We start from the raw sequence: 16,610 nt of genomic DNA, 5'->3' as shown, positions 1-16,610 counted from the left end.
TACTAGATATGGCAGACAGCTGATTAATTGGCCTTGTGGCTATACCTTGGTTGTACGTCGTTTTAGCTTTGAACGCACATTATAAGTTGACAGGCGATTATATTTTGTTGAATTTCCTCCAATACAAAGGTTAACCAACAGTATATACGTTAACCTACTATCACAGGCACTGAGGTGCTTGCCGTCTATCTGAAGAAGCGGGGGACGGAAAGCCTCAGAAGAGATAGCGTAGGAACAATTAAAAATAGGAAAAGGTAGGCGGCAATGATGATATAGGATCTGCGGTCCATTCCGTCTATCTGAGGAAGCGGGGGACGGAATGACTTGGGAAGATTAAATATGCTAATTTACAACAAGACAATTTCATGCTACTGAAATATTAAAGGATTACATAAAGGAAAAAAACTAAAAGCAAATGTTGGAAAAATTCCTCTATTTTACCGTAGGTTTCGGGAGATGCTCCCTTTTTCATTAAGGGAAAGGGCAAGCGGTTTCTCATATGCCTCCCGGGGATCTCTTTTTCGCTCGTTTCTTCTCCAAGCACAAAGAGAAACGCATCTAGCGAGTAGCCTCTTCGGGTGATGTGGAATAACTTGCAGATATACTAAAACCGTGATGTATTAATGAATACTACTAATAATACAAAAAAGTTATCCATACATACCTCCTAAAAACTTTTCATCAAATCCCATCTTCGCAGCTCAAGACGCCAGAGAAAGAAAATGGAGAGAAGTGAAGAATCAGGGGGAACTGTGAAAATGAGGAATCCGTGGCCGGAAAATGGTGCAAAAATGAAAAAAACACCTGTAAGTAATAAATGAAGAAACAGATTGCTGAAATGGTATGTTTTTCATGAAAACATTACTATTAAGTGACATTGAGGAAGAAAAAAACGGTCGTATTTGAGAGAATATTGAGTACATATAAGAACAAACTTGAAAAAAACCTATCTCTATGGGTCAAGTTCAGTGTCGTGTCGTAGTCACTTTTGGTGGGCCCTGGCTACTAAACTAGCCAGGAGCATGGGGTAAGCGAAAGACTGCCGAAATTATATGTGTAGCCTAGTGTGTATTGTAAAATTTAGAGGAAAAAATGTTCTCGTTTAGGAGATATTGTGAAGTACTTCTTTATTTTTGGTGTGAAAGTTCGACTCTGCTGACGTTATTGGGCCCTGGTTACTAAAGTAGTGCATGAGCATGGGGTAAGCGAAAGGCAGCAGATAAACTATAGTGAGTTTAATGTTTACGCCAAATTTTTGAAAAAAAATGTTTTAGTTCAGGAGATATTGTGAAGTACTTTGTTTTTTTTCGTGTTAAAGGACAACGCTGGTGACGATAGTGGGCCCTCGGTCCTAAACTAGGCCATGAGCATGGGGTAAGCGAAAGGTTGCTCATAGAGGAAAGAGGGTTAATTGTTTTTTGCCATATTTTAGAAAAAAAATGTTCTAGTTTAGGAGATATTGCTAAGTACTTTCTTATTTTTTCGTGTGAAAGGGCGACTGTGGTTACTGCACTGGGCCCTGGATGCTAAATTAGGCTATGGATGTGGGTTTTATGCCTACGTCGTCGGAGGGAGTGCCGAGTGTTTTTGGTGATTTTCAAGAAAAGTACTTTTCTAGTTGAGCAGATATTGTCGAAAAAGTCTTCGTTACCACCTCTTAGTTTTCGCTGTAAAAGACGACCTCCCGCTTGGGCTAACTTCAGTGTAGATTCTTTCTAGGGCCGTATATCATATACTACATAACTCATCCCGGTCTTACAATTTCAAGTGATTACAGGGAATATCACTGAGTATAATATGTCCGTTGAAGTGAGATTACTGCAATGGTTTAGGGGATTAACTTCGCTACTTCGTGCAAAAATATTTACGTTGGTATGACTGAAAAGTCCAGAGCTCCAATGGCCGGTAAATAGTCGTGGGCCAAGTTCAGTTAACTCCTGCTAGATGCAAAATCGCTACGAATAACCGAAATCGTAATAATTTGTTGCTATAAGATTCCTACCTGATTTTACTGGGCGAATGAACACGCAAGGAAAGAAAAAAGTTATTACTGGATAATTGAATGAGTATACTACTTTCGCGAAGTCTCCTTTAAAAGTGACTCCAGAGGATGGCGCCCCGTTTTATGTAATGATGTGTTTGCAAACAACTTTGGACGTGATCGGCAGTTGTCTTGTCCATAACTGTCGGTAGCCACCCTTGTTTCACACACTAATTGGTGGTTAAGATAGCTATCCCACCCAATTTTAACGTTGTAAAACGGGTTACCTTGCCGCTGTTGCCTTTCAGATTTCACGTCATATTTATGGGCAAGTATTTGTTCACTGGGTTACCTACTAGACTAACTTCAAATTCAGGGAGCGGGATCTTGAATGACCGGTGTGAAATGCATCAGAGCTATCGGGGAAGTTGTTTTTCCTAGAAATATGCCTGTATAGGCAGCTAACTACTAGACATTTGAATTCCAGGGAGAAAGACAAGTTCTTAAAAGGTGAGCCACAATGTTTGTGATGCATGTCGATTGGACGGTAAATATTAACACGGCACAATTTGTATATGCCCATACATAAAGGAGCAACGCTTAATACCCTAAGGCTTCTGGCCACGGAGTGGTCGTTAGTGAGAATCGCCTGTTGGGAAATACACACTTGTGTCGGCACAATTGTAGATCTTTAACGTGGAATTCAATAAATAGTACGTAGCGAAAAAGATTGGCCGTCACAGAAAATATTAAGGTTAATATTCTTCGAATAATGTTAGTGTAGCGATTTCAAAATTGAATTAATTACTGAAACATTGCTGTAGACTTAAGTTAAGATGAACTGGCACAGTGAAACGGTTCCTTTCATATCAGATTAATAGTTAAACAAACTAAAGTGAAATTCAACTGCAACTGAATAAGCGCTGTAAAACTGTAAAGTGTGTACCAATTAAAGGTTTTCCTTGCGTTGTTTTTTCCTGCCGGAGTGAGGATGCCATGCTGTGAAAAAAGAATACTATGGTAATTAACGAACTAGCTTTTTTCTGTTATTGCCAATGCTAGTGCGATGACAGGAGGAGTGCTCAAGAATGCACCACAGTTCTATCCTTAACAATATTTAATAATTGTAATTTTTGCTCCATAGTGCCACATTGGTTTCTGCCACTGTCCAACATTTGAATATTTATTTTTGTAGCAATTGTTCGTGTAACATGTGTGTGCTATGTTGGAAATAATTTATGATTACTGGGCCCCTTGAACATATTTTATTCTCCGTTATACATTGTTGGTGTAATTTTTAAAACTGTCTGCATATGAATCCACTTACTGTAATTATACTAAGAGGCATATTCAGATAAGAGATGAAGATGGTCTTGCGACAAGGCATTTTCAACGCTCCAAGAATAGGATAGCATGGATGATGAGTGTGAACAATTTGCGAAAGGAAAGAGGCAAAATATGTGAAATGAAAGAGATCAGCAAAAGTAGTATCTCTGCGTTGAATTGAATCTAACCATAAGGAGGCCCTTGTGGTCCAGTTATGATTCTTTTCTCAAGGTCATTACGTCACAAATTTAATGTTTCCCACTAATCATTACCTACCTCAATCAAATCTGTAATTGACTGGTTAGCATACCCTCTTGCTATTGTCATTAACTCTTGTCTCCAGTCTGGTTATTTTCCTGATCAGTTGAAGTTTTCCAAGGTCATTCCTATTCACAAACGTGGTGATATCAGTTCTCCAAACAATTATCGTCCTATTACAATTATTTCTCCACTTGCAAAAATCATTGAATCAGTTGTATTTACCCAAATCCTGGACTATTTTGAATCTTTAAATCTATTTACACCGACTCAGTTTGGTTTCAGACCCAACAAATGTACAACCCAAGCTGTTGAATATGTTATAAAGCAAATCATTTTGAAGGTAATCAATGTTTGGCTCTCTCATTATGTGATCTCTCTTCGGCTTTTGACTGTGTTAATCACACAATTCTCATAAATAAGTTGAAATATTATGGTTTTAAGGATACTGAACTAAAATTTATTTCTTCCTACTTATCTGATCGTAAGCAGTCAGTTTATGTAAATGGTAAACAGTCAAAACCATTAAATATTAAATATGGTGTGCCTCAGGGCTCTGTGCTTGGACCTCTTTTATGTCTGGTCATGATTAATGACTTGTGCCCCAATATGATTACTGACTGTGTCCTCTATGCGGATGATACTACTTTCCTACATAGTTCCCCCCATCATTCTGATGCGATGAATAGAGTTCCTATTATACTTAAAAAGGCAGTGGACTGGTTTTCTGCCAACCATCTCCATATGAATCCCAATGAAACTCAGCATCTTATATGTACTCTAAAATGTGCTACACCGGATACTGTCCCTGTGAAACTGCTGGGATTTTATATAGACTCCAAGTTAACATGGAGTGCTCATATTCTATACATTAGGAAGAAACTTGCCCGAGCCTTATTTCTGCTCAGGAAATGGAAATTATATGTTAGTAAGGACTACTTAATTAATGCCTACTATGCATTCTTTCACTCACATATTACTTATGGCATTAGACTTTGTGGGCCTGCATCTGATATTAAGCTAATCTTTGTGATGCAGAAAAAGGCAGTCCGTACCTTATCCAATTCATGTCCACTTGAACACTGTAGACCTCTCTTTTTAAATTTAAAAATTATTACTGTCTACAATTTATACATATTCTATTCATTAGTTCATGTAAAAGAAAATACGAGTGTGTACTCCACTAGGGCTGACGTTCACAGCCATAGCACCAGAGCAGAGTCTAATATGGATTTTCCATACTCTAGGCTAGACAGGACTTACAAAGTTGGTCTACCTATCAAATTGTTTAATATGCTTCCAAAATCTGTAAAGTCAGCCCGCAATGTGGTGTTCCGCAGGGTGCTCCGTGATTGCCTTACCTCCAATCCTTTATACTCAATAGAGGAGTATTATGAGCTCGACTTTACTAGCCTAAAATTATAAGGTCTAGCGTGAGTAGAATACTAGGTGTATGTATGCAAATATTTTCAAATAAGTATTTTATGTGATTGTATATTGTGCTGTATACTAAATTATCTAGGAACAACTGTATGTTCCTAAATGACGACATCTACCATATGTGAATATGATTATAAGATGAATAAAGTATATTATTATTATTATTACCAATATGAGATAGTGTATAAATTCTATTTGCTAATCACTGTAACTGCATGCTAAGCATAGAGTATTCTGGTCATCACCACACATGACTGGAGTTTTTGCAGAATGATTATTTTACTGGTCATTTATGTCTCTTTGTATTTATTTATAGAGGATGCAAGCTAGGAGGGGTGGCATGGATTTCAGTGATGAGCTGGTTGGCAATCGATCGGAATCCAGTCAACAGTCAGAATATGTGGAATTAAAATTGAGGTTGGTTTAAGCTTCACATTTTATTTCTGTGTACCAACAAATCCACTCATTGCTATTTGCAAAATTATTCTTAATGAATTTTGGATGAGACAAGAAATCCCAATTCATTGGTGCCATCTTTCTCAGCCAGTGTTGGGGAAGATTTCACTTATGTATTTCAGCTTTGTATGCAAGCAATAAATAATCGTATACCTATTTGAAATTGAAAAATAAAAAAACTTGGCTTTTCCACGTAGGAAATTTTTATTTACAACCTAGGTTTCATTATGGTATAACATCTTCAGGTCTGAAAATTCAAGTTGTTTATTTTTCAATTGCAATATGAAGATTTTCCACCAAGTCAAGCCAGAAATTGTTTTATATGTCCCTATTTCATCGACTTTTTGCTGAGTGTAATTTCACTTTAGGAGGGGAACTCTTCATTGTAGAGGTGTGACTAGAGAACGCAAAATCCTACAATTCAGGTCCCTCCAAACACCCCTGTGTGATAAACATGATGCACAGTAATGTATTAAAAGTTACTTATTTTTTTGGTAAGGTATAATTACTAAACCAGCTGCTATTTTCAATGTTGTTCTTAAGAAAAATAATACTGTATTTATGTATTTGCTATATAAATGAGACTTTCAGGTTTCCCCCGAGCCTTCACAGAAGGCCCCTGAATATACAGGCTATAACACTGTGAGCATATGCAAGTTACTGAAGGATATGTGGTTTTTCCAATGACCTACTGAATAGACTGGAGGAAGAATAAGGGCGTTCCTTCTAGATTGCGATGTTGGTCAGCCCTGACAATTTGAATGCTTAGTATGACATTGTCTCAAGGGTGAGTGAGAGAGACAGGATTTTGTGAGGTATTTTAGGGCTGTGTGAAGTGAGATAGAAGTATAGCAGAGATTACCGGAGTGGTATTTATAAGAGTATTGTACAGTGGAGGGGAAGAAAGCGAATGAGGGGTGGCCGTAATACCAAACAAAATGGTAGTAAGAACATAGAGCAAGGAATGGATGGAATGTTACTAATAGAGGCAAAAGCAGAACCGACGAACTTGGTCATCGTTCAGGTCTACATGCCACCAAGCAATAATAGGGAGGAAGACGTCGACAGGATATATGGCCAGCAAGTGGGCATAATCGCGTGTGTTCCTGCAGGGAAACATTTGATAGTGATGGGGGATTGGAATGTGACGGTAGGCGAAGGAAGAGATGGTGACGAGGTCGGGGACTACGGTTTAGGCTCGAGGAATGACCGCGGGGAGAAAGCAGTTGAGATCTGCAGGAGTTAGGGTTTAATCATCACCAACACTTGGCTTAGATGCCACAAAAGGTGATGGTATACATGGATAAAACCCAACGATTCAAGAAGATAACAGACTATATTATGTTCAGGCACAGATTTAGGCAAATGTGATTAATTGACACAGTTTCCTGGGAGTTGATGTCGATCCAGAGTATAATTTACTACTATTGAAGGGTAATGTCAGATTCAGGAGGATGAAAGAGGGAAGATGGTTGAGGAAATGGAATACAGAAACATTACCTGCTTTGACTAGAAAGGAATATCACCAAGCTTCAGGGAAAATCATGAGTGAGGAAAAGGAGCTGGGTACGATAGAAAAAAATGGGAAAAAGGCAAGGTAACAATGGATGAGATGATTAGAAAGGTAGACATGAGAAGGAAATGAATAAGTGTGAACAGAGTTAGGTATAGGAAAGTACAATGAGTTGAATTATATACTGATTTGGAAACCGCGATAAATAAATATGTAGTGTACGTAGTTCTCTGAGTTTTGCCATTTTTTTTAAAAAACCACGGCTCACTTTATTCTCCTTTATTTTATGAATGAGAAAAATATAGCTTAGGATATTAATAACAAAAACATTAATTACAAAGTTTTTCAGAATGCAGTGTCCTTGAACTCCGTACTCTTCAAATGTCTACTTGTCCACCAACATATATAGTTTGCCCCAAGGAATCTATGACCCAGTTGGGTTGCAATACTAATGATAGTGATGTTTATAAATCCTTTAGGTCACGTATACACGACATAGAACTTGTCAGAATACAAGTATGGACACAAACCATAATTTCATTAGGAGTTTATCCTCTAATGTTCCATTTCGTCAACTGAATACAAAGATGGGCTCAAAGTCTCAAGAGAGGCCCAGTGGTTATTCATTTTAAGCAGTGTAATTGGGGAAACCCTGTTGAAAGTAGGTATTTAGCAGGGGTGATGCGCTTAAAGATTGAGTTTCTTTCCCTTGGATATCATTCCCTTACATTTAGAACAAAAAAGTGTGATTTGCAGTATCATTTAATTTTATAATCAACAACAATCCATGCAGAGGATAGAAGCTGATTCTTAAGCTTCAAAGAAGGCGAAGATGGTGCCATTGTTGGGATAGGTCACGATATCGGTTTTTAGAGATGCGGAAGGAATTCTGTAGATCGATTATCTTGTGAAAGGTAAAACAGTAGCTATTCCAACCATGGTACATTTTTTAGGGAATTGCTCTGCTATGAAGGGCTGGAGCCTCCAGCCTATTGCCCGGATTTGGTTCCACCTCTTCTTAAAATGCAAAAGTTTCCTCCCTGGTCAATGTCTTCCATCCAATCCAAACAAAAAGAGGCAATCGTGGATGTAGACAAGTTCTTTGCACAACCTCTCGGAAGAACACTATAGAGATGGGATATTGACACGGGAATAATGTGGGATGAATGTTATACATGTTAAAGGAATGTTGAAAATAAAACTTTTTGAAATCATAAAATGTCATTTCATCATCAAGCTGAGAACTTTTCAGATCAGCCTTGTACTTCTGCATTGGGATTCATGGTAGTGTACCATTCACGGGCCCATTCGGCCGATCAAAATAACTAGGTATGAACCACCCAAGGAGGTGTTGGAAAGTTCAGGATTTCTTTTGCCATCTTCATAATCATATTGCTCCTTTGCATATTTGCTCATAATGTGTTAACCTGCTGCCTTTTGACAATGTCCTTGATGCTTCATCTATTGCATAACTGCATGGGAACTGAGGTGATTCTATGGATTTCTTTTTCTTAAACTGTCACCTGTATGACTTTGTTGCCAGGCAAAGACTTCGTGAGGAGAGCGTGGAGCTGAGGGAACTGGAAAGCAAGCTGAGGACTGCGTATGTCAACAAGGAGTTGCATGCGCAGTTAGCGGAGAAGGAAGCGCAAAAGCTAGCCCAGCAGGTGGGTGCTAACCATTCCTTTTCCCTTCTCAGATGTATTTTGGGTTGAATTGAGGATTAGTCAGCTTGAGAATGATTTTCAGGATATCAGGGAAGACATACAGTGGAAAAAGCTTTTTCAAGTGTGGGTTTGCGATACTATTGGAACAAATGAATGACACTTTTATTTATTAATTGTACTCACAACATTTATTTGTGTTTTGTATGTATAAATGGGAAGTATTCATGAAATGGGTCGCAAAATTTGCAAAACTTAGGTATAGATTAAAGTGAAGTTATTAGCATCAAGTATGATTAGTAGTAGCAAATGAACCATTTATGCAAAGAAAGTATCAAATAATGTATGCCTTGTTGATGGTGAATTTAGTATGTGGGTCGGGTCATAAGCCAGGCTCCTGGCCAAAGGATAGACCAAGTAGTTGGAGATTATATAGATCCCCTGAAATGTCTAAATTTTTCCTGAAAAGGAAAGAGAAAGGGGGAGGATTATAATTACAATTGACCCCTTGGGAAGAGATGATGATAATTGATTATTGTGCATATCATGTTCTTTGTGAAGACTTGGAGGTGTGGTGTGTGTTGAAGGTACTGGCATGTGTGTGAAGAAATCCCACGAGACATGGCTTTAAGTGTGCATATCAAATCATGCATGTAGCATTTGGAGAAAGAGTCTGATTCATTGGGGTGGTCTTAGCCGGGGAATTTGTAATAATGGTATCTCGATTTAATCTTTTAGTCAAACCTTTGACATTGGGCAAGTCATTGTCATGATAAGCACGAAGAAGGGGCTAGTCTTTGTCAATATTGTGTCATTGCACATCATATTCTTTCAGATTTTGAAGATTTTTTTCAAGGGGTGAGATATTAGTCTTTTTTAAAGATTAAAACTTGGGGAGGATGAAACAGTGTTGCAGTCATATCTACAATTATCTCATACTTATTGAATATGATTAATTTGTTACAAAATTCTCAAATTGCATAATTATAAATGAACTAGGAATGATAGGATAATTAGAGACTGAATAAATGGTTGCCTTTCAGACCAAGATTTGGCATTCATGCTCCATTTTTACCATTGGCTAGTTGAATCCAAATATAATTCCATGTGAATGACTGCTGTAGTCAAATAGAATACTTTTAAAATGACCTGACTACATAGCTTATGTAGATGGTGGAGCTAAGCACATTTGTTTTTAAGAATAATATTTATGAGAAATTCTCAGCTCAGATCATAACTTTTATCAAGATTAAGGAATTTTAATGGCTTCTCCCCTTTCAGTGTGTAGAGAGGATTTTGTATGAAATTGAAGATATGCTGAGTTATTTATATGTAAATTATTTAGTAAGGGCTACCTAACCATATCCTCAAATGAGAATTGAAGTCATTGATTAGCTCTCCCCTATTGGATAGTATCCCCTTGGCTTGTTTGAAAGTATCTTGCTACTTGTGGGGAGACTGTGAAAAGGGATCACCCAGTCCAGTGGATTTCAAAAATATTTCTGCATCCAAGTTTTTGGATAAGTAATGCCCAATCTTGGCTGTCGAGGGCTCATTCGGAGTCATAATACAACAATGAAGAACTCCTTTCACAAGAAGACTTTATCCAGTGGCACGAAATTGTTTTTGAGGAACTGAGAGCTGACAGATGTAATGAAGAATAGGCGAGAGTCATCAAATTACAGTTTACGCTCCACATTTGATCTTTCTCTGATAAAAATACATGCACTAAGACTTGGAACATAGAAATTGGATGTTTGTGTGTATGTATGTATGTATACGTTTCATTTTTTCAAACTTGTGATTTATATATTTGACGTGTCCTATATTTGTGTATGTGAATATGCAGCAAATCACCGGACAAATAAAAGCAGTATTATTATTATTTGACAGATTGATATCATTACTGGTTAGACTATTATTAAGTAGCTCTGATAGATTAATTGAATAGTATTTTTTTGTGTGCATGAGAGGAAATGCAAGACTTTCACAGCAGTGCAAAAATTATTTGCCAAGAGCAGGTTTGAATCTTGGTGCAGGAGATTGATTTTTGCACTGCCGTGAGATTCTTGCGTTGGTCGGAGGATGTATGCGTGGAACGGTGGCGAGGGCCAGTGCCGATTTGGGACGCCACTGCTGCACACGCCCCCTTTGTTTGTGCCCAGTATCGAGAGGAGGTGGCAGTGGAGTTGATGCGCAGGAAGTGGTCAGAGGAGGAGGAGGAGGCCAAGGAGTGGGAAAGGCACCAGGCGCAGGGCAAGGTGCTCTACCGCGCAGAATTGTGGGAGCAAGAGAAGAGGGAGGGTGCGGAGAAGAGGCGTGCCGCATACGAGGACTTCCTCCGAGAGAAGCTGTTCATTGATGAGGTCATGCAGCACATTCACGAGGAGGACCAAAGGTTTGTCCTTTTTGCCCTCAGGGTGTCATCTGCAGGGTGAAAGAAATCCTTGCGTCTTGAATGCTGCTGCTCTTAAAAGTGCTCGCCTGATAGTGACTACAACCTGTAGAACTTCAATGCCCATACCTGTGATCTGTTGAACCTTGAAACAACCCTTAGAAGAGGGAAAGGGTGCTTCCCCAGTACAAATTGTGATTCCTCTTGCCCATTAATAGGTCATCTTACTTTAGATGTCATTTTAGATTGCCAAATTTTTTTTATGCATTCAACTATTTCCCTCTTTTGGTAAAAATATATTAATGAGGATTAATGCTAGCTAATTTTTTTATTCAGAGTGCTATACTTATTATTTATCCCTTCAACAATGATCATTTCAATTCCTGTTGGTAAAGTCCCAATGGTTCAAGGCTGCCCCCTAAGAACTACATTCACTTCCAATTCTATAAAGTCTGGATTACCATTATGGAGCATATCCCTTCAGCATCTCATGCAGTGGCATAGGCATGCGTTAGTAAGTGGGTCTTTTATTTTTAATGTTTTAATCAGGGTCAGGAAGAAACATGTAATTTTTTTGTTACAAATCATTCTTCATATTATTCTCTTCCTAGCATCCTCTACGGAGATGCCTGCCTTAATAGCATTGGAAAAACTTTTTTTATTTGAAGGGATTTGCAGCACTGTGCTCCCCAGTATTACGTTTGCCTTTAACCGCAACTTTAATCTCCTACTTGATGTTGCTAAAACTTCAATAATCTGTGAAAATCATGAAGTAAACCTGGCATAGTAAGGCATTGATTGGAATACTAATGTAGACACCTGATTCTGTGGGTCAAGGCATTGATATAACATTTATCAGGGGTTAGTTCTAAACATGTATCTTTTGCCTTGTGTTTCCATAAAAAATGCTCATTGGTTCTTTGGCAGTCTATATTCAACATATTACTTTAACTTCAAACTGAGAAGCATGGCAATTAATGTGTGTGAGTCAGGGCACCGTTTCCTACTTCAAAAGGATTATTTGGACTCGAAGCACTTCTATATCTTCTGAGAGAGCATGGAGCATGTGTACATTTTTCCTAACATGTTTCATTGAGTACGAGGCTGTTGGGATTTTTTGTGAAATTATCTGACTGTATCTATCTCTGGCAGGATTATTTGACTTAAGGGCGGAACCATTCAAAGAAATTTTCATTCATACACCTACGTGCATGTGTAGTTGGTGTGTGTATGCCCTTCCTGATTATGTTAAAATCTGTTTAAGGTGTCCTCCTCTCTTTAAAGTGATGGATGGAAGCAAGTGAACATGCTTTATTCAGTGCAGTACTTGTGTGCAGTCTAATGCGGTATTCAATGCAGTGAGAATGCCTCGTCCGGGCAAATATTGAAGCGGCATGTGACTGTTTGTTGATATCCTCAGGGAGCAGGAGGAGGTGATGCGGAAGAAGAAGAGAACGAAACATGAAATGGCAGAGTTCCAAAGATGCCAGGAGATCTGGAAGGAGAAAGAGCGGCATGCATTGGAGGAGGAAAACAGGTACAATGAGATCAACGGACCATGACTCCACTTGATCTCTCATCAGCCATTTTGCTTCCATTGGATGCTTCATGCCATGGATCTTTTTGCTTCTGTGAATTTTTAATTATAGATCTGTTGAAGGGTGAAACTCTTCTGTCCACCTCTGCCATTATAATTTTACACTTCCACAATAAAGACTTTATTGTGGAAGTTTAAAGTTTCTTTTTTACCCTCACAATGAAGGAATTCCACAGAGTCAAGCCTGAAACTGTAATGCTTATTATACAGTCTATTACTTTTTATGTAATGTGGGGTAATTTTTCCTTTTTTTATCTCTCAATAATTTCATACCATTCTTATGCTATGGAGATGTGGTAGACCAGGGGTATTGTTGGACTACCGACTGGAGAACCTGGGTTCGATACCCGGGCGAGTCCGTATGGACACCCTCTGCTCCACCCAAGCCGTGTGATTTTTCAGGTACCAGATCTTCCTGGGAAACCATAAGCAGCACAAGGAAAGGCACTGGCCCTCCTACCTTGCTAATGTATGGACATCATTTGGCTTAGTACTATGCGAACTCTACCATTGCCTGCCAAACTGACCTTCGGGTTGATTACTGTATTTATGGGTTATGTGTTTTTCAATCATACTCTATTGACCACACGCGCACTCCCCAGAAATGATGTCTTGACATTTAAATGGTGATTAAGTTCTAACATGATCTGGTGCTTTCCCGGCATATCGGCTTGACGAAGTTTTCTTGGGCCTTCCACTGGGTCAGGGGTTCCATATTGGCGGATGTTTCATAGCTCGACTCGAGCATCGTCTCCTCGGGGTAGATGACCCTGACGATGATGCATGAGTCGAGTGAGAGCGTGAGGTTCCACATGGCAGCAAGTGCCTTGAGATTAGTTCCTTGTTGAAGTTAGTTGCAGTGTCACACCGGGATTAGTCATCATTCTGCCGGAGTCATCAATAGGAATCAATGCCTCTTATATTCTATCTAACAATGGCCTACCTCTTTCTCTGCCAATAGCTGTGAAATTTTGCATACTGTCATCACATCCACCCTAAATTGTGATGATATTCCATCTACACCATTAAAAAACACTACTAGAGCACGTCCCCTTTGTCTCAAGAAAACAATCGGACAGTAAATAGTAACAAAACCTGTTTTGTGCTATGGTGGAAAGCTAGCTTGAAATCAGAGGCGCTCTTCATTCTGATTGCTAAATTTATGATAATCTTTCATAATCAATGAAATTTTTTATTTTCCCCACTATTTTCAAAAGAAAAGTGTATAAATTGTTACAAAGTAAGTTGTATTACAGTGTGGATGAGTTCTTGGATGACAAACTCATAATGTGGAATTTCAGCTATCAGCATCTCTAATGCTGTTTATTATCTCGATGTGTCATTTTGTTATTTTCTTATTCCATTTGTTTTTCCTTTGTGGCTTTGTGTGTAATCAGTCCAATACTGATGAGCTCTATGTCTTTTGGTGATTTTGAACAAAAATAAGGGAACTATTCAATTGAGGTGGGAGTGAGGATTTATCCTATACTGCAGTACCAGATTATTTTCTGTTTTTGATAACTAAGAGCATGGAAATAGATTTCGAATATTGTTCCACCATTCCCATTAATTTTGCTAATTGCATTACTCTGTCTGTATCGCTTGCCCAGTGGGTCACTTTATTTATTCTTGCCATCACCTTGTGCTTCAGTGCAGCAAGCTATTGCAAAAAGGGAATACCTAGGTGAGAACTATTTGGCTAATGCTATATTTTTCTAAAGTGCGGAGCCATTAGTACATGGCATCATCTTTTGGGATTGGTCACCTCATTAAAAAAACTTACATATTTCGAATCAAAAGAGGACTAGCAATGCAATCTTCAGTGCATGTCTGTAATGTCCTCAATGTGGACATTATGACAGTGTCAATATGTCTACAGCACCCATCATAGGTGATGTGCAGAAATAGGATTACGCAGACGCAGCATGTCAACAAGGTGCATTTAGTGAGACACGAAAAGGAAGCATGGCTTTGTTTTCCCGCCGAACAATGTAGCTTGACTCTGGGAGATTGTAGAGGGCAATGCCAGCCAATCACGTCTGTTGGACGAAAGATGAAAAGCAGGCATAGTTCATGCCATGTGGTTATCCTCTTAGAAATGGCACATGCACGCTTGGTCATGCAACCCAATGCGGGTGGCTGTAAGGTGCGGTGGAGGCTCTCCGTGATTGAGCGTTGTGTGCACCATCTCGTGAAAATATTCACGGCAGCGACTCGCGCACCGATGACAGCGGCATAGGAAATTTCTACAGATTCATGTTATTTTATTTTGGTTTCACAAATGTTATCGGAAGTAGTTGCCTAAAGAATGAATGCCCTCTTTGAATAATTAATTGTTAAATAAAAAGAAAATATCATGCCTTCAATGTTACATAAGAAATCCCCACCATTGCAGTGTCGCCTAATTGATGAGGGGATGATGAAGAGATTTAAATAAGCGTGTGCTTAGAATGGTAAGATGATGAAGTACAGCCTCGCTGTACAGCCATATCGCTATGATGTGGAAAATGTATTGTTACCTCCATCAATTTCTGATCGGTGAGACCTTGTCTGTAAACTTAGATGGATTTAGTGTAGGAGAGATAGATTTAAGATGTCATTTTTTGGACGAACGATAAGGGATCAGGATAACATTGTCTGACCACAGTAGGGTCATATTCAAGTCAAAATTATTGGGTGTGTCTTCACCCCCTGCCACGCACCCTAGCAGTGACTTACAGAGTACTAAAAAATACAAATCCTCCCTGTGAGTTTTGTGTTCTCTTGGCAAGATCGAGCCTGAAACGAGAGATGAGATGCTCAGATTGAGTGAAGTGAGGCATTTGGGGAACTATTGGCCAACTCATGTCCTCTCGTGCTTGCTAATTACGAGGGTCATCCGGAAAGTAGTACCCGTTCGTGCCGCATGAAGTGCTGACGACGCGAGTAGCCGCTGGACGAGGTCAGATAGCTTCAGTGGCTTGTCTGCCTTCTCTGAGCCAAGTTGCGTGACGCTAGCATTGCTTGTGTTGTTTCTGTGATTGTTTACAATGTTTAAAAAAATTGAGAACGCCGCCAGTTGTGAAGTGAGGGCAGTGATTAAATTCCTCAATGCAAGAAACGTTCGCCCATGTGATATTCATCGCCAATTAAAGGAGGTGTATGGAGACAATGTAATGGACGAGTCGTCTGTTCGGCGGTGGTGTCGCAACTTCAACATGGGGAGGGGGAACACACACGACGATGAGCGTTCGGGGAGACCGTCTGTCATTACAGACCAACTGGTGAGCTCAGTTGACGAATTCGTGAGGAACGATCGGCGCGTCACAATTGATGACATCTGTGAGCATTTTCCCAATGTTTCTCGAACAATTGTTCATGAAATTGTTAAACACCATCTGCATTATGCAAAAATTTGTGCAAGATGGGTCCCTCGCGTATCTCAATGAGCTGGCGGCGAAGGACTATGCAGCAGGAATACAGAAACTTGTCACACGTTATGACAAATGCCTTAATTTGCTTGGAGATTATGTTGAGAAGTAGTTTAAAGTATCCTCTTTCAAATAAAATTTTTTATGTTTGTTAATATTTACTTTCGTGTCTTTATTTCACGAACGGGTACTACTTTCCGGATGACCCTCGTAGAACAATCTTGTAGTGAAACTTGTGGATTCATCTACATCCATGTAATACCCTGCAAGCTGTGGCAAGGGCGTGGATGAAGGCAAATGAGGGAATGGGAAGATTAGGATGGTTGGTGGTGTGCTGGTGCGTGTTGATGAGGGCGTGTGCTGGTGCATACAAGGGGGACTGCTTGGTGCAATAAGAGTTAAAGAAGCACTTGGCAACGATAGCGATGCCTTCTTCTGTGCAGGGAATCTGAGCGTGCACAAAGCAGGGAAGTGCTGAAGCTTGATCACCAATTGAGGTTGGTTGGTTCATGGAGTAACAACGGTTATCATCAAAGGAATTAGTAATAATATGCATTTGGAACATTTCCA

General features: G+C 39.3%; 1 protein-coding gene across 4 annotated transcripts in view; it reads left to right on the top strand.

Annotated features, from left to right (window-relative positions):
- The first annotated feature begins 1,931 nt into the window (after positions 1-1,931).
- Positions 1,932-16,610, top strand: part of LOC139695788 (meiosis-specific nuclear structural protein 1-like) — a 29,966-nt gene continuing 15,287 nt past the window's right edge. The window contains exons 1-6 of one of the 4 annotated variants that reach the window (XM_071594574.1): positions 1,933-2,185; positions 2,290-2,491; positions 5,322-5,422; positions 8,518-8,641; positions 10,804-11,036; positions 12,454-12,570. In XM_071594574.1, the coding sequence (XP_071450675.1) occupies positions 5,325-5,422; positions 8,518-8,641; positions 10,804-11,036; positions 12,454-12,570 (572 nt within the window). In that variant the 5' untranslated portion in view covers positions 1,933-2,185; positions 2,290-2,491; positions 5,322-5,324. Of the gene's footprint in view, positions 2,492-5,321; positions 5,423-8,517; positions 8,642-10,803; positions 11,037-12,453; positions 12,571-16,610 lie in introns of all 4 variants that reach the window. The other 3 variants (XM_071594576.1, XR_011702391.1, XM_071594575.1) reach the window with 3 other exon arrangements.

The sequence above is a fragment of the Hetaerina americana genome, unplaced genomic scaffold, assembly GCF_022747635.1.
Source record: "Hetaerina americana unplaced genomic scaffold, ioHetAmer1.1.p SCAF_64, whole genome shotgun sequence".
In the NCBI taxonomy this organism is placed as follows: Eukaryota; Metazoa; Arthropoda; class Insecta; order Odonata; family Calopterygidae; genus Hetaerina; species Hetaerina americana.
This window is presented reverse-complemented; position numbering and strand designations above follow the sequence as displayed.